The sequence below is a fragment of the Schistocerca gregaria genome, chromosome 1, assembly GCF_023897955.1.
Source record: "Schistocerca gregaria isolate iqSchGreg1 chromosome 1, iqSchGreg1.2, whole genome shotgun sequence".
In the NCBI taxonomy this organism is placed as follows: Eukaryota; Metazoa; Arthropoda; class Insecta; order Orthoptera; family Acrididae; genus Schistocerca; species Schistocerca gregaria.
Window position 1 is genome coordinate 1,124,734,061 of NC_064920.1, and position 21,020 is coordinate 1,124,755,080.

Sequence of the window (21,020 nt, forward strand, 5' to 3'; positions counted from 1 at the left end):
CGCCTTGTCTTCCACTACTAAGTTTGAATTTCTTGGCTACCCTGCGTGGAAGACGCTGTCAATAAATCACTAATTCTAACTTATAGCCTTGCCTTTCCCTCCTGTAACTCATCCAACACAAGCCTAGTTTCCCCACTAACTACTGCTAACAGATGATTATTTGCATTCTCATAATGTGTGGCCCTTGCTTGCAACCTAAGCACCAGCCCCCAGGGAAGCGGCTCTCTTCTAGGAATTGCAATACTAACTCATATTCTGATGGCCAACCACACAGGATTTTCCTCGCTCCTTGCATCCATGCACTCTCTTGCCACCAGCTGCATTGGCTCACCCACGCTGTTAGAATATCTTTGTTCTCGCTGGGATCCATCCACTGATCGCCACCTCATATGTGAGCTGCTCCTTGTGCAGCCCCACTACAGTCGGCACGTTCCTAGTGGCCATAACTGCAACAGCATACGAGAAAAAAAGCAGAGCCACTAGTCTACAATATAATCCTACGTGGCTACGGACATAATACCAGCACAACAGACAACCACACTCACGTTCATAAATTAAGAATAATGCTGATACATTGTGAAACAACAATTTGGTGGGCGGTTTGCGGGCTTAAATCACCTCGCCGTATGACCATTTGATGCATTTGACCTGCGGTCGTCGCACGGTGGCGCTGGCAGCAGTCCACATACGCAAAGGCGAGAGGCGTTTTGGTGCATCTCAGAGGGCGGTGTAACGGGTAAGTGTGCAGACGTTTTGAGACGTGCTGATGATGACTGTGTGTTGAAAATGGCTCAAAGAACACATATTGATGATGTTATGAGGGGTAGAATACTAGGGCGACTGGACGCTGGTCAAACACAGCAGGTCGTAGCATGGGCCAACGTGTGCCACAAAGTGTGATCTCAAGATTACGGCAACGATTCCAGCAGACAGGAAAGGTGTCCAGGCGCTACAGTACGGGACGTCCACCGTGTACAACACCACAAGAACCGATATCTCACCGTCAGTGCCCGCAGACGGCCACGGAGTAATGCAGGTAGCCTTGCTCGGGACCTTACCGCAGCCACTGGAACAGTTGTCTCCTGACACACAGTCTAACGACGACTGAACAGAAATGGTTTATGTGTTCGGAAATCCCTGGTCACAGAAGAGCCCGTAAAGCATGGTGTCAAGAACACAGTACATGTCATTGGAACAGTGATCCCAGGTCATGTTCACGGAAGAGTCCAGGTATAGTCTGAACACTGACTCTCGCAGGGTTTTCATCTGGCGTGAACCAGGAACCAGATACAAACCCCTTAATGTCCTTGAAAGGGACCTGTATGGAGATCGTGGTTTGATGGTGTGGGATGGGATTATGATTGGTGCACGTATACCACTCTATGTCTTTGACAGAGGAACTGTAACAGGACTGGCGTATCGGAATGTCATTTTGCACCAGGGATGCAGTGGGTCCCACCTTCCTCGTAATGGATGATAACACACGGCCACACCCATCTGCCACCGTGAAGGAATACCATGAAACAGAAGATACCAGGCGAATGGAGTGGCCTGCCTGTTCTCCTGACCTAAACCCCATCTAGCACGTCTCGGACGCTCTCGGTCGACGGATCGCTGCACGTCTTCAAACCCCTACGACACTTCAGGAACTCCGACAGGCGCTGCTGCAAGAATCCTCGACCATCTGATCCAGAGTATGCCAACCCGTTGTGCGGCCTGTGTACGTGTGGATGGTGATCATATCCCATATTGATGTCGGGGTACATGCCCAGGAAAAAGTGGCGTTTTGTAGCAAATCTGTTTCGAGGCGGTTTTCTCAACTTATCACCAATACCGTGGTCTTACATATCTGTGTTGTGTACGTTCCCTATGTGCCTATCCTAATAGCGCCAGTTCTGTGTAGTGCTACGTTGTGTGGCACCACATTCTGCGATTGTCCTTAATTTATGAGCATGAGTGTACACTCTGCCACCAACTGCAGTATAGGAGTGGTTTAATGTGAAAATTTGTAAGTAATAATGAATTTCAATAAATTAATAACTTGTATTTCACTGAGTTGCATTTCGGTATATTCACTGCGGCATAAGGCACGCGCGGCTAATAGTCATACGGCACTGCGGAAAGACTTGTTGAACACCCAGTATAACCGCTAATTACCCGGTATCTACATAATCACTTGGTATTATAGAGTGCCTGAAAATTGTGGAATAACCCGAAAACAGTTGTAAACAACACCTATAATTTCATTACTGTCCATTTACATTGCTACACCACGAACATGACGTGTTACAGACGCGAAATATAACCGACAGGAAGAAGATGTCATTAGTTTTTCAGGGCATTCACACGAGGTTGGCGCCGGTGGTGACGGCTACAACGTGCTGACATGAGGAAAGTTTCCAACCGATTTCTTACATACAAACAGTAGTTGACCTGCGTTGCCTGGTGAAACGATATTGTGATGGCTCGTTTAAGGAGGAGAAATGCGTACCATCACGATTCCGACTTTGAAAAAGCTCGGATTGGGGCCTATCGCGATTGCGGTTCATCGTATCGCGACATTGCTCCTCTTCTTGGTCGAGATCCAATGACTGTTAGCAGAATATGGAATCGATGGGTTCAGGAGGGAAATACGGAACGCCGTGCTGGATCCCAACGGCCTCGTATCACTAGCAGTCGAGATGACAGCATCTTATCCGCATGACTGTAACGGATCGTGCTGCCTCCTCTCGATCCCTGAGTCAACAGATGGGGACGTTTTCAAGACAACAACCATCTGCACGAACAGTTCGACGACGTTTGAAGCAGCATGGACTATCAACTCGGAGACCACGGTGGCGGTTACCCTTGACGCTGCATCACAGACAGTAGCGCCTGCGGTGGTGTACTTAACGACGAACCTGGGTGCACGAATAGCAAAACGACATTTTTTCGAGTGAATCCAGGTTCTGTTTACAGGATCATGATGGTCGCATGCGTGTTTAGCAACATCGCGGTGAACGCACATTGGAAGCGTGTATTCGTCATCGCCATACTGGCGGATCACCTGGCGTGATGGTATGGGGGCCGGCCGGAGTGGCCGTGCGGTTCTAGGCGCTACAGTCTGGAGCCGAGTGACCGCTCCGGTCGCAGGTTCGAATCCTGCCTCGGGCATGGATGTCTATGATGTCCTTAGGTTAGTTAGGTTTAATTAGTTCTGAGTTCTAGGCGACTGATGACCTCAGATGTTAAGTCGCATACTGCTCAGAGCCATTTTAACCCATTTTTGATGGTATGGGGTGTCATTGGTTACACTTCTCCGTCATCTCTTGTTACATTTCAGACGTGTTACGACTCGTGGCTCTATCCTTCATTCGATCCCTGTGAAACCCTACATTTCGGCAGGATAATGCACATCCACATGTTGCAGGTCCTGTACGGGCCTTTCTGGATACGGAGAATGTTCGACTGCTGCCCTGGCCAGCCACTTCTCCAGAACTCTCACCAATCGAAAACGTCTGGTCAATGGTGGCCGAGCAACTGGCTCGTCACAATAAGCCAGTCACTACTCTTGATGAACTGTGGTATCATGTTGAAGCTGCATGGCTAGCTGTACCTGTACACGCCGTCCAAGCTCTGTTCGACTCAATGCCCAGTCGTATCAAGGCCGTTATTATGGCCAGAGGTGGTTGTTCTGGGTACTGATTTCTCAGGATATATGCACACAAATTTCGTGAAAATGTAATTACATGTCAGTTCTAGTATAATACATTTGTCCAATGAATACCCGTTTATCATCTGCATTTCTTCTTGGTGTAGCAGTTTTAGTTGCCGTCTCACGATCTATTGGAAGAGAGACATAGGGAGAAATGGCATCGCGTTTCTGTCCGTGACATAGCAGCGAGGGTGTGTTGTAAGTGTGGCCAGCACAGCATGACGTGGTGATTCCGTGTCGGGCAGGTGCTGATGATCGCGCGCTACCACCGGCACCGCATCGCGTCGGCCATCTTCGAGGTGGCGCTGTCGGCGCAGGTGACCATCATGCACCAGCGCAACCCGCTGGCGGGGGCGGCGACGCCGGCGGCGGTGGCGGCGCGCAGCCTCTACCGGGGGCGGAACGCCGTGCCCACGGTGCTGCAGCTGGTGGCGGCCTGCATCCTGCTGTACGTGCCCTGGCACGCCGCCATCCTCTGGGAGGCGGCCGCCGCCGCAGCCTCCGCCTCCGCAGCCGCCTCCGCCGTCACCAGCGCGGCCCCCGGCGCCGCCGCCACCGCCCCCGGCGCCGCCGCAGTGGCCGTGCGGCCGCCCCCGCCGCCACTGCTAGCCCTGTCGGCCGCGCTGCTGGCGTGCGCGCCCTCCGTCAACGGGGTGCTGTACGGCGTGCGGAGCAAACTGCTGCGGAAGACCTTCCAGAACTACTGGCGCAAGCAGATGTCCAAGAGCGAGATGAACCAGGTAACGCCGCGCTGGTGCCTCGAGCAGTGCCAAACCACTTGGAGTGTATCAGCCAAACCGACCTACGTAACACGAACCAAGAATACTGAGTGTTTCAGATTGACGTTTTAAAAATTTGGAGGTAGGTCCCTTACACTGGCAGAAAATTGTCCACTCGACAGGGCTCTAAAATGCTTTATCAGCCCTTGTTTATCTTCGCTACTGTGAAAAATATCTATTCTACTGAACACGTATTCATAGCTCTTACGTTTTGCATTATAAAGCCCATGTTTGCTCGACTTTTTTTCTTGTTTTGGTGTAAGGAACCTGCCCCCAAATTTTTAAAATTTCATTCTCAAACACCCTGCATTTACTATGCTGTCATCATAAATATCGATCCTTTCAGACAAAAAGTCGAAAAATTTTAGCACTGATAGGTTGAAAAATACGAATCGATCCTTGTCGATGTGGACTACCTTTGCAACTAGATGGAAGGCAGTCTGTTTTGTGCAACATGCGTTTCGCTTCTTTTTATTTGTGAAGCGTCTTCATTGAGTTGTAATATATCTTTCTTTCATGTATATAATAACTCCGTTTTAGAATCATTTCAGATAAGTTATTATATTACAGTTACTTTCTGTTATTGTTAGATAAGAAACAACTTTTGGAACGCTAATTATGTATGGTTGAATTACTATTTGGCTACAGTTAAGATTTTGTTATTGTATTATTATGTTTGTGTCGTCCTGGAGTTGTGCTTAGGCGGCCTCCAAATGCCAGTATTTTATATGTTTCCTTTCTTAAACACATCTCAGTTGAACACTATACTTTCACTGTCTGTTGGTTGTGTGTTTCCTGTGTATAGTGTTGCAAACTGTTGCTGTGTGTTTACCGTTCCTTTTTTGTTTGTTTGTGTTGTAGTGTCTGTACGTACTTTTATATCCGCTTCTTTACCATGTGTGTGCTTGTCTTATTGCGTGCAATGAGGCCTGTACTGGAACAAGATAAGAATCTATAGTTAACGACCATCATCATCTCGAAGATCATAGATGCAGCTGACGAACAAAAGAATACACAAAAAAAATTGGACAGTTCACAGTAGGACTCGGCACTGAGGGTGTCGTACAAACTTAATTACACTCCTGGAAATTGAAATAAGAACACCGTGAATTCATTGTCCCAGGAAGGGGAAACTTAATTGACACATTCCTGGGGTCAGATACATCACATGATCACACTGACAGAACCACAGGCACATAGACACAGGCAACAAAGCATGCACAATGTCGGCACTAGTACAGTGTATATCCACCTTTCGCAGCAATGCAGGCTGCTATTCTCCCATGGAGACGATCGTAGAGATGCTGGATGTAGTCCTGTGGAACGGCTTGCCATGCCATTTCCACCTGGCGCCTCAGTTGGACCAGCGTTCTCGCTGGACGTGCAGACCGCGTGAGACGACGCTTCATCCAGTCCCAAACATGCTCAATGGGGGACAGATCCGGAGATCTTGCTGGCCAGGGTAGTTGACTTACACCTTCTAGAGCACGTTGGGTGGCACGGGATACATGCGGACGTGCATTGTCCTGTTGGAACAGCAAGTTCCCTTGCCGGTCTAGGAATGGTAGAACGATGGGTTCGATGACGGTTTGGATGTACCGTGCACTATTCAGTGTCCCCTCGACAATCACCAGAAGTGTACGGCCAGTGTAGGAGATCGCTCCCCACACCATGATGCCGGGTGTTGGCCCTGTGTGCCTCGGTCGTATGCAGTCCTGATTGTGGCGCTCACCTGCACGGCGCCAAACACGCATACGACCATCATTGGCACCAAAGCAGAAGCGACTCTCATCGCTGAAGACGACACGTCTCCATTCGTCCCTCCATTCACGCCTGTCGCGACACCACTGGAGGCGGGCTGCACGATGTTGGGGCGTGAGCGGAAGACGGCCTAACGGTGTGCGGGACCGTAGCCCAGCTTCATGGAGACCGTTGCGAATGGTCCTCGCCGATACCCCAGGAGCAACAGTGTCCCTAATTTGCTGGGAAGTGTCGGTGCGGTCCCCTACGGCACTGCGTAGGATCCTACGGTCTTGGCGTGCATCCGTGCGTCGCTGCGGTCCGGTCCCAGGTCGACGGGCACGTGCACCTTCCGCCGACCACTGGCGACAACATCGATGTACTGTGGAGACCTCACGCCCCACGTGTTGAGCAATTCGGCGGTACGTCCACCCGGCCTCCCGCATGCCCACTATACGCCCTCGCTCAAAGTCCGTCAACTGCACATACGGTTCACGTCCACGCTGTCGCGGCATGCTACCAGTGTTAAAGACTGCGATGGAGCTCCGTACGCCACGGCAAACTGGCTGACACTGACGGTGGCGGTGCACAAATGCTGCGCAGCTAGCGCCATTCGACGGCCAACAGCGCGGTTCCTTGTGTGTCCGCTGTGCCGTGCGTGTGATCATTGCTTGTACAGTCCTCTCTCAGTGTCCGGAGCAAGTGTGGTGGGTCTGACACACTGGTGTCAATGTGTTCTTTTTCCCATTTCCAGGAGTGTATGTACATAAAAAATTCATCTATTCTGGTAATCAAAGATCTCGACCATTTTTGCCTGTTATTCACACTGATAATCCGTCCCAGATATTCCAAGAATTTAGAAAATGATTTAATTTTATGTTTGAAAAAAGATAAAAAATGACAAAAGAAATACTTCTAAACACCAGAGAAAACTCGCCTGAAGACTCATACACACACATCAGAAAACTTTTGCATCGACCCGATTCCCAGAACTTCTGAAGGTAGATGTTGACTGTTGATATTGTATCACAGACGCAGTCCCTTTTACTGTTCAGAGATATCACTAAACCCGCCCAAAGATGTAAACAACCACGCATGAGCAGCGCCTATTAGACGAAAGGGGTCCGAAAGCCGATCAGTTCCAGTCATTCCACCAGGAAGGAGGTACAAGGCTCGTGTTGTCTGTAGTTAAATCATGCCTAGACGGTCAATCCCGCGGTTCGGCCGCGTCTGCATTTTTAATTTGTGCCAGAAAGGGCTCTCATCAAGCGAAGTGTCCAGGCGTCTCGGAGTGAAACAAAGAGATGTTGTTCGGACATGGAGGAGATTCAGAGAGAAAAGAACTGTCGATCACATGCCTCGCTCATATCACCCAAGGGCTACTACTGCTGTGGATGACAGCTACCTACGGATAATGGCTCGGAGGAACCATGACAGCAACGCCACCGTGTTGAATAATGCTTTTCGTGCCGCCACAGGACGTCGTGTTACGACTCAAGCTGTGCGCACGAGGCTGCATGATGCGCAACTTCACTCTCGACATCTATGCCGCGGGCCATCTTTGCAACCATGACACCATGCAGCGCAGTGCAGATGGGCCCAACAACATGCCGATTGGACGGCTCAGAATTGGCATCACGTTCTCTTCATCGATGAATGTTGCAATGCCTTCAACCAGACAGTCGTCGGATACGTGTTTGGAGGCAACCCGGTCAGGCTGAACGCCTTAGACACACTGTTCAGAAAGTGCAGTGAGGTGGAAGTTCCCTGTTGTTTTGGGGTGGAATTATGTGGGCCGGACGTACGCCTCTGGTGGTTATGGAAGGCGCCGCAACGGCTGTACGGCTGTGAATGCAATCCTCCGACCGATAGTGCAACCATATCTGCGAGGCATTCGTCTGCATGGACAAGTCGCGACCGAATTCTGCACATTTGTGAATGACTTCCTTCAGGATAATGACATCGCTCGACAAGAGTGGCCATCATGTTCTCCAGACATGAATTCTATCCAACATGCCTGCAATAGATTGAAAAGGGCTGTTTATGGACGATGTGACCCACCAACCACTCTGAGGGATCTACGCCGAATCGCCGCTGAGGAATGGGACAATCTGGACCAACAGTTCCTTTATGAACTTGTGGATAGTATGCCACGACTTGCGTAAGTGCAAGAAGACGTTCTACTGGGTATTAGAGGTACCGGTGTGTTCAGAAGTCTGGACCACCACAGCTGGCCGGAGTGGCCGAGCGGTTCTAGGTGCTGGAGTCTGTAACCGCGCGACGGCTACGGTCGCAGGTTCGAATCCTGCCTCGGGCTTGGTTGTGTGTGATGTTCTTAGGTTAGTTAGGTTTAAGTAGTTCTAAGTTCTATGGGACTGATGACCTCAGAAGTTAAGTCCCATAGTGCTCATAGCCATTTGAACAAAAAGCCACCACCACCTCTGAAGGTCTCGCTGTATGGTGGTACAACATGCAGTGTGTTGTTTTCATTATTAATAAAAAGGGCGGAAATGAAGTATAAGTTGATCTCTCTTACCGTTTTCGGTACAGGTCCCGGAACTCTCGGATCCGAGGTGATGCAAAACTTTTTCTGATGTGTGTATATTGAATGGAATATACGCAAGTCTGCATATATACTATAGCAAATCATAAACTTGTCATCTTTGCAGATGTGGAAAACCATATTCCATTCATGGCAATGCCATCTACTGTACGTCGCGCTACCTGACAAAGGTATTTTCTCTGTCGATCTACACTCCTGGAAATGGAAAAAATAACACGTTGACACCGGTGTGTCAGATCCACCATACTTGATCCAGACACTGCGAGAGGGCTGTACAAGCAATGATCATACGCACGGCACAGCGGACACACCAGGAACCGCAGTGTTGGCCGTCGAATGGCGCTAGCTGGGCAGCATTTGTGCACCGCCGCCGTCAGTGTCAGCCAGTTTGCCGTGGCATACGGAGCTCCATCGCAGTCTTTAACACTGGTAGCATGCCGCGACAGCGTGGACGTGAACCGTATGTGCAGTTGACGGACTTTGAGCGAGGGCGTATAGTGGGCATGCGGGAGGCCGGGTGGACGTACGCCGAATTGCTCAACACGTGGGGCGTGACGTCTCCACAGTACATCGTTGTTGTCGCCAGTGGTCGGCGGAAGGTGCACGTGCCCGTCGACCTGGGACCGGACCGCAGCGACGCCGGATGCACGCCAAGACCGTAGGATCCTACTCAGTGCCGTTGGGGACCGCACCACCACTTCCCAGAAAATTAGGGACACTGTTGCTCCTGGGGTATCGGCGAGGACCATTCGCAACCGTCTCCATGAAGCTGGGCTACGGTCCCGCACACCGTTAGGCCGTCTTCCGCTCACGCCCCAACATCGTACAGCCCGCCTCCAGTGGTGTCGCGACATGCGTGAATGGAGGGACGAATGGAGAAGTGCCGTCTTCAGCGATGAGAGTCGCTTCTGCCTTGGTGCCAATGATGGTCGTATGCGTGTTTGGCGCCGTGCAGGTGAGCGCCACAATCAGGACTGCATACGACCGAGGCACACAGGGCCAACACCCGGCATCATGGTGTGGGGAGCGATCTCCTACACTGGCCGTACACCTCTGGTGATCGTCGAGGGGACACTGAATAGTGCACGGTACATCCAAACCGTCATCGAACCCATCGTTCTACCATTCCTAGACCGGCAAGGGAACTTGCTGTTCCAACAGGACAATGCACGTCCGCATGTATCCCGTGCCACCCAACGTGCTCTAGAAGGTGTAAGTCAACTACCCTGGCCAGCAAGATCTCCGGATCTGTCCACCATTGAGCATGTTTGGGACTGGATGAAGCGTCGTCTCACGCGGTCTGCACGTCCAGCACGAACGCTGGTCCAACTGAGGAGCCAGGTGGAAATGGCATGGCAAGCCGTTCCACAGGACTACATCCAGCATCTCTACGATCGTCTCCATGGGAGAATAGCAGCCTGCATTGCTGCGAAAGGTGGATATACACTGTACTAGTGCCGACATTGTGCATGCTCTGTTGCCTGTGTCTATGTGCCTGTGGTTCTGTAAGTGTGATCATGTGATGTATCTGTCCCCGGGAATGTGTCAATAAAGTTTCCCTTTCCTGGGACAATGAATTCACGGTGTTCGTATTTCAATTTCCAGGAGTGTATGTTTGCCTAAGAGCCAGTTTGCAGTAGTGCATAGTGAGTTAGACATGATAGTTTTGTTCTAGTAGGTATAAGCTCTGCTGTACGTGCTATTTTATTCAGTTTGTGATGTAGATGCGTTTCTCATTGTCTGGTTCTACTTTTTCATTCATTTTCTGTCATAAGGCCGAAATGCCGAAACGCGTGAGTAAGAGATCGAATCAATATTTTAAGGTCAAGACGAAATTTGCATTAAAAATTTACAGTGACGACAGTACATGTTTAGTATGAATGAAAGTAAAACAACAGGTCGAACTTGACAGGGTGCTGGGTACAGATGTTTGTGGTCCATCCTGACTGATAGCACGATAAAGAATTGCAATAGCAAAGCAAGCTTTCCAGAAACGGAAACGCTTATTATGTAGCAAATTGGGGTTGAGTTTGGAAAAAAAAATGTTGATTAAATGCTTTGTGTTGAGCGTACTCTGTAGTTGAGTTAAACTGTGCGTTGAAGAAGAAAGAAAGAGACCAAAATGAAGCATTCAGATGAGAGTTGGGGGGATACAGACAGCACAGTATGGATGGATGCAGTCGTAGTGGTGGTAGTGGGAGTGGTAGGACAGCATTGAGCTGCGAGTGAACGTATGCTGCCAACAGTTTGTTTAACAGTCACTAAAAGTATGAAATTACAAAAACTTCGATAATAACTGCGGTGCCACCGCCAGACACCACACTTGCTAGGTGGTAGCCTTTAAATCGGCCGCGGTCCGGTAGTATACGTCGGACCCGCGTGTCGCCACTATCAGTGATTGCAGACCGAGCGCCGTCACACGGCAGGTCTAGAGAGACTTCCTGGCACTCGCCTCAGTTGTACAGCCGACTTTGCTAGCGATGGTTCACTGACTTCTACGCTCTTATTTGCCGAGACGATAGTTAGCATAGCCTTCAGCTACGTTGTTTGCTACGACCTAGCAAGGCGCCAGTATTCGTACTATTGAAATTGTGAATCATGTACCACAAACAGCGACGTTCTCCACGAATGGATTAAAGTTAAGTATTCCACCAACTACGTCCGTTTTTCTCAATTCTAATTCCCTTGTCATGTTCCAGACCTCACGCCAGCCTGCGTGAGCTAAAACGCGTGCATATCGGCCTCCTTTAACCATACGGTTGGCTCTCCTGCCAACCACAACAAAAACTACTTTAAATCACTCACCTAGATGGCCAAATTAACAACAAGGATCTGTTAATAAAATAACGACTCCTCAATAACTTCAGCGAAAGAGACAATAACAAGTAATTTAGATACGCAATAATTACGCAACCCCAAAGAGTACAAATAGTAATCATAGAAAATAAGAAAATCAGGTAGCGAATTCACACCATTAAAACCGATGCCAAATTAAATTCCACTGTACTAAATATCCAATAAATGCACTAATATTCAAAGATATTAAAAGCAGAGAACAAATTTAAATTTCAGATTTTTCCTAGACCATTTCAACATCTTTCGGATTTGCGCAGAGTCAGTCTTCTGTGGCAACAAATCATTCCGAGCCAACAGGTTGGAGAGGTGTGAATTAGGTTTCAATGAAAACACCAGATTGGCCACGGTTCGTTATGTGCTTCGTGGACAGGAGTATTAAATGCGTATCTCAACCAACAAAGGATACTTTCCACTTAGTGTTAAATGACTGCCGCACATAAACTTCGGTTGACACACCGCAAGTGAGGAATTCTGGCAGTAAAGTGTGGTATGTGCTATCGCCATCTCGAAGCAAAGCTTCCTAAACGCCGCTGAGGTAAAATCGTTGCATTTTCTCATACTAGGGATCTGCATGGGCCAAAATTATCAGAAATTCCATTCAAACATTTAATAATAATTGGCATATTGACGCACATATTGGGAATTAAACAACAAAAATGCTTCCACATGACCACGCTAACCAGCGTGAAGCAGTTCCCCTTGTTTGAGCGTGGGAACGCTCCGACCTCATCAACATATATTTCGTTCATCAAGGCTCGTATAACGTCGGAGGACACTAAATCTGGGTACTCAACACAGGTTTACTTAGTCAATAGGTTTTACAGGGATGTAGACACTTTTGGATCGCCTCGTCCATCCATGTCCAAATAAAATTCTTCCGGATCTTCATCTAGTCGGAAAATTGCCTAAATGGTCCCTTTAGTTATTTCACGATAATACTTGAAAACAAATGGTACCAGTCTTCATGGTAACACAATTTTATCTCCACTGCATCTCCATGCTGGACAACACAAGATATTACCCCTCATAACGTAACGCTCTTTACCGGGAGCCAGCGTCCACATCTTGTTGCTTCACAACGTTCCTAAAACGGAGCTGAAGCCACGTCAAAAATCCGGCACACCACTTCCCCAGATTCGATGTGACTGTTCCTGAATATCTCCATCATCGTCCTCTCTGAACACACTGCTCAGATCATCAACGAGCATATTCTCTTTCCCCCTTATGTGCTTAACCTTTGAATGAAACGCTGAAATTCTGACCGCCTACCTGACGAAATGCTCCATTCGCCTCAGCCTTGCGAGATACCAACTAAGGGCTCGATTATCAGTTTCCAGCTACACCTTCAGGTGTTGGAAACACATCTTAAATTCTCTACGGCAAACAACACTGCCAAGGCCTCAAATTAGTATACTGAGTACTTAGCTTCCAGATGAGAAAGGCCACGGCTGCATAAGCATGAGGTCCTTTATCATTAAGATATTCCTGAAGTAGGACCGTGGCCATCTGTACAGCTGAAGCGTCCATCTGGACAATACACTTCTCGGAATCAGGGATCCCCAGCACGGGGGAGCTTATCAGAGCAACTTTTAGGACTTCAAACGGTGCCTGCTGGGATGTACCCTACTCAAACTTTTCCCCTTTATTTCTCAGATCATTAAGTGGAGCTACTAACTGAGCAAAATTCGAGACAACTCCTAAAATATTTTCGCCGTACCTATAAAGAGAGCCATTACTTTCATATTTCTATGTGGTGGGTAGTGGTAAATCTCTTCTTCTCGACTCTAGTCAATAATAAACTACTACTGGAGGAACCGTGTGCCCTGCAAGGTGTTCTCTGGCTGTGCAAGGTAACCTTAGACCATTTGACCGCACATCCAGCTTCTCAGACATGGCCCAAGTGCTGCTGAAAATCTCCACTAAAAATAACGAGATCATCCAAGTAGTGATAAATGCAACTGTGCTTCATTACAAAAAACATTAGCTAGAATACTCGACAACACTGTTGCTCCAGATGAGAACCTGAAGAGAAGACAACTGTACTCAAACAAGTACCATTCAGTCACAATGGCGGCCTTTCAAATTGCCACAATTGTGTAGCATCTTCTGACATCACAAAATGAAACACTGGAAAAGATAAAGTGCCAAAGGATTCTCCTAAATCTGGTTAAGAACAAACAAAGTAAGTTCAGCGTATACTGGGAAGAAAAGAAATTCTGACAACAGCTGTCAGAGTTACGGTGGAAGGAAAAAAAAAAAAAAACAGGAAGGCCAATAACAAATGTGGAAGGAAGGTACCAGATTGTGCAACATTTAGCGTCGAACACGATCAGATGGAGATAGCATTTGCACCAGGAACCTGCCAATAGGCAGAACACTTTGTTATGATGAGGATGAAGATAATCCCAATAGCATATAGCAGTTATATTTAGCTTTCATTAGCTATGCTACTGTAACTACTACTGGCATAAATTCGCATCCACCTACTTTACAAAACCGATTCTGCTTTAATATTTAGTAAATTTAGTAAACATACTCAGAAGGGCAGAACTTTTTTTTTTCAGCCATCAGTCTTCTACCCGCCACAAATTCCTCTCGTGTGCCAGCCTCATCATCTCAGAGTAGCACTTGCAACCTACATCCTCAATTATTTGCTGTCTTCCTCTACAGTTTTTGCCCTCCACAGCTCCTTCAAGTACCATGGAAGTCATTTCCTGTTGTCTTAACGGATGTCCTATCATCCTGTCCCTTCTCCTTGTCAGTGTTTTCCTCATTTTCCTTTCCTCTCCCATTCTGCGCAGAACCTTCTCATTCCTCAAGTTTTCATTCCACCTAATTTTCAACATTTTTCTGCAGCACCACATCTCAAATGCTTCGATTCTCTTCTGTTCCGGTTTTCCCACAGTCCAGGTTTCACTAGTATTCAATGCCGTGCTCAAACGTGCGCCGCAAGGGGTACCCGCGCTCTCTGTAGCATCTTGCCACCGTTCGTGTGGCTCTCTCCGTCAGAGGTTCGAGCCCTCCCTCGGGCTTGGGTGTGTGTGTGTTGTCCTTATCGTAAGTTAGTTTAAGTAGTGTGTAAGCCTAGGGATCAATGACGTCAGCAGGAAGTTACCACACATTTCCAAAAAAAAAAAAAAAAAAATTCCAAACGTGCATTCTCACAAATTTCTTTCTCAAATTATGGCCTATGTTTGCAACTAGTAGACTTCTCTTGATCAGGAATGACCTTTTTGCCAGTGCTAGTCTGCTTTAGATGTATTCTTTGCTCCGTCCGTCATTGGTTATCTTGCTGCGTAGATAGTAGAATTCCTTTACTTCATCTCCTTCGTGATCATCAGTCCTGAGGTTAAGTTTCTCGCTGTTCCCATTTCTGCTACTTCTTATTCAAGTCTTCTTTCTTCGATTTATTCTCAATTCATTTTCTGTACTCATTAAACCTTTCATTCCATTAAGCAGTTCATATCATCGGCGTCAGGCGGGTGATGGAGCCCCGTAAGGAAATGGCGTACAGGGCTGGAAAGAATTCCAACGTGCACTCGGTTTGTCTGCCGGGGGGCCTCATCCAAGATGTGGAGGCGGCCTTGCCTGCGGCTATCGAGCGTACAGGGTGCAGTCGTCTGCAAGAAGTTGCTCACGTCGGCACCAATGATGCCTGTCGCTTGGGTTCTGAGGCGACCCTCAGTTCGTACGGGCGGCTGTCGGATTTGCTGAAGATCGTTGGCCTCGCACGCGGGGTGCAAGCAGAGCTCTCTATTTGCAGCATCGTTCCCAGAGTGGATCGGGGTCCTTTGGTTTGGAGCCGAATGCAGGGTCTCAACCAGAGGCTTCGTTGACTCTGTGACGGTCTTGGCTGCAGATTCCTAGACTTGCGCTATTGGGTGGGGAATTGTAGGACGCTCCTAGATAGGTCAGGGGTGCACTACACAAAGGCAGCGGCTACTCGGGTAGCAGAGTACTTGTGGCGTGCACATGGTTTTTTTTAGGCTAGGCAGTAGTGCGAGGTGTCCTCATGAACACTCACCAGTCGACGTGCAGGCAGGGAAATCAGGACGCGCTCAGTGTAAAGCCACTTCAGCTATCAAGATATTAGCAGTAAATTTTGACAGTGTTCGGAATAAAGTTCCTGAATTTACTGCCCTCCAGGAAGCATGTGGCGCGCAAATTATTCTCGGGACTGAGACCTGGCTGAACCCTGAGGTAGGAAGTTCTGAAATATTTAGTGAGGCTTGGAACGTGTATCGGAAAGACAGATTAGACACCGTAGGAGGTGGTGTCTTCATTGCTGTTGACAAAAATATTGTGTCTATTGACGTCGAAGTAGAGTGTGATTGTGAAGTTATCTGGACACGTTTAACAGGACTATGAGAAATAAAGTTAATTGTTGGTTATTATTACCGGCCACCAGGTTCCACCGTGACAGTTCTAGAATCATTCAAAGGGAGTCTACACTCTGTATCGCAGAAGTACCCAGATCATGCTATATTAGGAGGAGGCGATTCGACCTATCTAGTATAGACTGGGATGTCTATGGATTCATTACAGATGGTACAGACAAGCCCTCGTGTGAATTACTTTTGAACACACTAACCTAAAACTGTCTTGAGCAGCTAAATCGACAGCCAACGCGTAATGGAAATAATTTAGATCTGGTAGCCACGAACAGACCAGACCTCATGGACGGTGTCAGTGTTGAGACAGGAATTAGGGATCATGATGTAGTCATTACGACTGTGATTACGAAAGTTAAAAAGTCGGTCAAGAAGGCTAGGAGAGTATTCTTACTAGAAAGAGCAGATAAGCAGTTGCTAGCATCCCACTTAGTAAATGAATCAACTTCATTTACTTCCGGTACGATGGACGTGGAAGAATTATGGGCAAATTTTAAACACATTGTAAATCACGCATTGGAGAAGTATGTACCGAAGAAGTGGGTTACGGAAGGGAAAGGCCCACCGTGGTTTAACAGCACAATTCGGAGAATGCTAAGGAAGCAAAGACAGTTGCACTCGCGGTACAAGAAAAATCGGGAGAATGAGGACAGGCAAAAGTTAGTAGAGAATCGTGCTGCTGTAAAAAGAGCCATGCGCGAAGCATACATCCACTACCACTGTCATACCTTAGCAAAAGATCTTGCTGAAAACCCAAGGAAATTTTGGTCTTACGTAAAATCGGTAAGCGGGTCGAAGGCTTCCATCCCGTCACTCACTGATCAGTCTGGCCTGGCGACGGAAGACAGCAAAACGAAAGCTGAAATTTTAAATTTAGCATGTGAGAAATCTTTCACGCAGGAGTATCGTGCAAACATTTTGTTGAGTCTCATACAGTTTCCCGTATGGAGGACATAGTGATAGACACCCCTGGGGTTGTGAAGCAGCTGAATGGGTTGGAAATAAATAAATCGCTAGGTCCTGATGGGATTCCTATTCGGTTTTACAGAGTACTCTACTGCATTGGTTCCTTACTTAGCTTGCATTTATCGCGAATCTCTTGCCCAACGTAAAGTCTCGAACGACTGGAAAAAAACGCAGGTGACGCCTGTATATAAGAAGTGTATAAGGACAGATCCTCAAAATTACAGACCAATATCCTTAACATCGGTTTGTTGCAGGATTCTCGAACATATTCTCAGTTGGAATATAATGAATTTCCTTGAGACAAAGAAGTTGCTGTCCATGCATCAGCACGGCTTTACAAAGCATCGCTCCTATTCTTCATCACTACTACATTGTGATCTGAGTTCATATCTGCTCCTGGGTACACCTTACAACCCAGTATCTGATTTCGGGATCTCTGTCTGACCATGGTGTAACTTAACTGAAATCTTTTCGAATACCGCGGCCTTTTCCGTGTATACCTCCTCCTCATGTGTTTCTGAAACACATTATTAGATGTCACTACCTGAAATTTATTACAGAACTAAATTAGTCTTTCTTCTCTCTCATTCCTTGTCCCAAGCCCATATTCTCCTGTAACCGTTTCTTCTACTCCTTCCCCTTACAACTGCATTTGAGTCCTCCATCTCCCGTTACGTACTGTATTACCCTTTCAATATTGCCATACACTTGCTCTATCTCTTCATCTTCAGCATGCGACGTCGGCATGTGTACCTGAACTACCGTTGTCGGTATTGGTTTACTGTCGATTCTGATAATAACAACCCTGTTACTGAACTGTTCACAGTAACACATTCTCTGCCCTACCTTCCTATTCATAACGAATCCTGCTCCCGTTATACCATTTTCCTTTGCTGTTACTATTACCCTATACTCATCTGATCAGAAATCCTTGCTTTCTTTCCACTTCACTTGACTGACCCCTACTATGTCTAGATTGAGCCTCTGCATTATTTTCTTCATATTTTCTGGTTTCCCTACCACGTTCAAGACTCTGACACTCCTCGCCCCGACTCTTAGAAAGTTTTCGTTGGTTATTCAATCTTTTACTGATGATTATCTCCTCCTTGGTAATCCTTGCCTGGAGATCCGAATGGAAGACTATTCCGGCATCTTTTGACAATGGTGTGATCATCGCGACACTCTAATTACAGGCCACATGTCCTGTGGCTGTGCGCTATGTGTCTTTAATGCAACCGTCTCCACTGCTTTTGCATCCTCAAGCAGTTGACCATTGCTGATTCTTCCGCTATTAGAGACAGTTTTCCATCCCAAGGATAAGAGAGTGAACTGAACCTTTCTCCGCTCCTCCGCCACGTTTGACAAGGTCGTTGGCAGAAGGAGGGTGTCTTCTTATGTCGGAAGTCTTGATTGTGAATTAAAATTTAAGCGAGAGCAGGTTTCGAACCGGGGATCGAGGATTTTTTGATTACCGATCAAATATGCTACCTTTTCTTGCTTCATTTTGATCGGTTAGGACATCTGTCCAAGTTGATCGTTGATTCCTTTGCTCGGGTTTCTTTTTTTTTTTTTCAGAGAATAACACGCTGGGCTTTTCATTGTCTCAGCATCTGTTTCTATCTCCAGGATATTTCGTTCTTATTTTCCCATTGTTTCTACCTTGTCATCCTCACTAGGAAAATATTTACTTTTTACATATTCTCTTTTTGTTTTGTTTAGTTCTTAACCTCTTGAATCCGTATTTTGTCGGATCAGTTTTTTCTCCTCTATTCATCTACTAATTCTGATATACTGCAAAAATGGTTCAAATGGCTCTGAGCACTATGGGACTCAACTGCTGTGGTCATTAGTCCCCTAGAACTTAGAACTACTTAAACCTAACTAATCTAAGGACATCACACACATCCATGCCCGAGGCAGGATTCGAACCTGCGACCGTAGCAGTTGCACGGTTCCGGACTGCGCGCCTAGAACCGCGAGACCACCGCGGCCGGCGATATACTGCATTATTGCTTCACATTTTCCTCGTATTTGTTTCATTAGCATTTCTAATTTGTCAGTTTGTAATTCACTGCTGATCATTTGACTCCAAAGGTGCGTTCTGGGTTGAATTTAGTTTTATATTGGGTTGTTTTTGAGTTTCTCGGTGTATATACCTCACTGTAAATATTTTTGATCATTCCGAATATAAACTTATCAAATTTGGTATCTTATCATTGTGACTGATTTTTCTAAATCACTTTCTCGGATTTCTCCTAACGTTTTCGTTACTTTCTACTTCTGGAATGTCTGTTGCTAAACTTATTCTGTTCTTTAGACATTCTTAAGCTATTTGTTGAACTCTGCGCAAAAATCCAATATCTATCTTACTGCCTCCTTTTACCAGACACTGATTCCAATTTCTGAATCTGTTAGATTTTCTGAAAGCATGACACATCATTCCTTAACGCAGTTTTCTTCACATATTTCACATTCTTTCGTAAAAGCGCACAAAGGTTTGGTCACTATGCTGTGCGTCAGGAGCGCGTTGGCATTCGGTGTTTAGGAGATGGTTGCAGGGTATGAAATTAGAAATGTCCAAGTTTGCTATTGAAACTGAATAATGGTAGGATTTATTGCATATCTCTTAGCGGTACAGAAACGATGTCTGAAATCTTTCGTAAAAGGTGGGGACCTCACGGCCAGACGGAAGCGGAAGGTGGACTTGAACAGTCCGAGAGCTGGAGAAGGAAAGAGCGGCTGAACTTCACTCACTCTTCTTCAACCCGTCCCATTCCTGTGATTGGCTTCGCCCGGTACACTTCGTTGTCTCACGGCGTCGGCGACGTTTGGTTGTGGTGTTGCCCTGTCAGCACAACTTCCCACTTCCGTCACTCGAATAGAGCATAAAGTGGATGGCATCCTGTTAATACCAGGTGTCAGTCGGCCTAGCCTCCACCCCCCTCCCCCCTTGCTGCTTAATAAAAATTTCACAAGTTATCCACGAACGAAAATCTAAAGAAATAAATCATTTTATTGTCTATTATGCCTGACCACCTTGTCCTCGTTTTTCTCTATCCATTTTTTAATTCGCTTTATAGCCTGCATACAATACGAGTAAACAAGTGAACAGTCGTCTATACTGTAGTTATTCATTCTCGATCACCACTTGTGATAGGAAACCGTGTTTGTATAGCGGTCAGTACTTCTTCGTTAGGAACTCAGTTTAATAATATGATGTGGATCGGTTTTAAAGTTTTGGTGCTAGATGTCTAACACTTTCTTTATTACATTTGTACGTGAAGTTAATACATGGCTAACTATAAGATGTTTAATTTAGCCTCAATTCAGAACTAATGCTATATAGTACCATTATTTATTCTACTGGCTCATTAATTAACCAATGAGCTTTGAAGCGATATTTATGATGCACGTATCATGAGGCATGTACATCCTGTCATATGTGTTGAAACATTACTTAGGAATAAGTCCAAATAACGTAGGTATGTGAAACATGACATGAACATAAAAGCATTCGAGTAAAGAAAAGAATCGAAAGATTTCGTCTTAAACAGCACATTGAAATTTAAGGTAATATAAAGAGCAGGGATATCTTAGTATTTGTTAATGGTTGATGAAATACAATTACAAACATCAGTGTACCGTGGTATTGATACATATGGCTGCAATCTTGGGGCTATAAATCTTGTTTACATGTTATAGTAGTGACATCTTATTTATATGGCGTAAAGACGTCATATTAATGTTAACAACATAATCAGCTACCACATATTAAAGCTCCAAGTGGATTAATTCTTATTTCTTAACAACAAAGATAAATGTAACTTTATTTATCATAGATTACTTCTTAGAGAGGTAATAAACAATTGAGAAGAAACACAAAGTCTAGAATACTATAAATCATTCATTGAAGACTATGGAGATGTGGAGTGTAAGTGTAAGGGGGGCGGGGGGGGGGGGGTGTGTAGAAGAATGGATGGGGGGGGGGGGCTATAAAATGACTAATGAAATGAAGAAGAAGCTATTATAGA

The 21,020-nt window shown here is 46.4% G+C and overlaps 1 protein-coding gene across 1 annotated transcript in view; it reads left to right on the forward strand.

Moving 5' to 3' along the window:
- LOC126292487 (uncharacterized) overlaps window positions 1-21,020 on the forward strand; it is a 460,325-nt gene that overhangs the window by 368,439 nt on the left and 70,866 nt on the right. Inside the window, exon 5 of the mRNA XM_049986256.1 lies at window positions 3,940-4,434. Coding sequence (XP_049842213.1) covers window positions 3,940-4,434 — 495 coding nt within the window. The remainder of the gene's footprint in view (window positions 1-3,939; window positions 4,435-21,020) is intronic.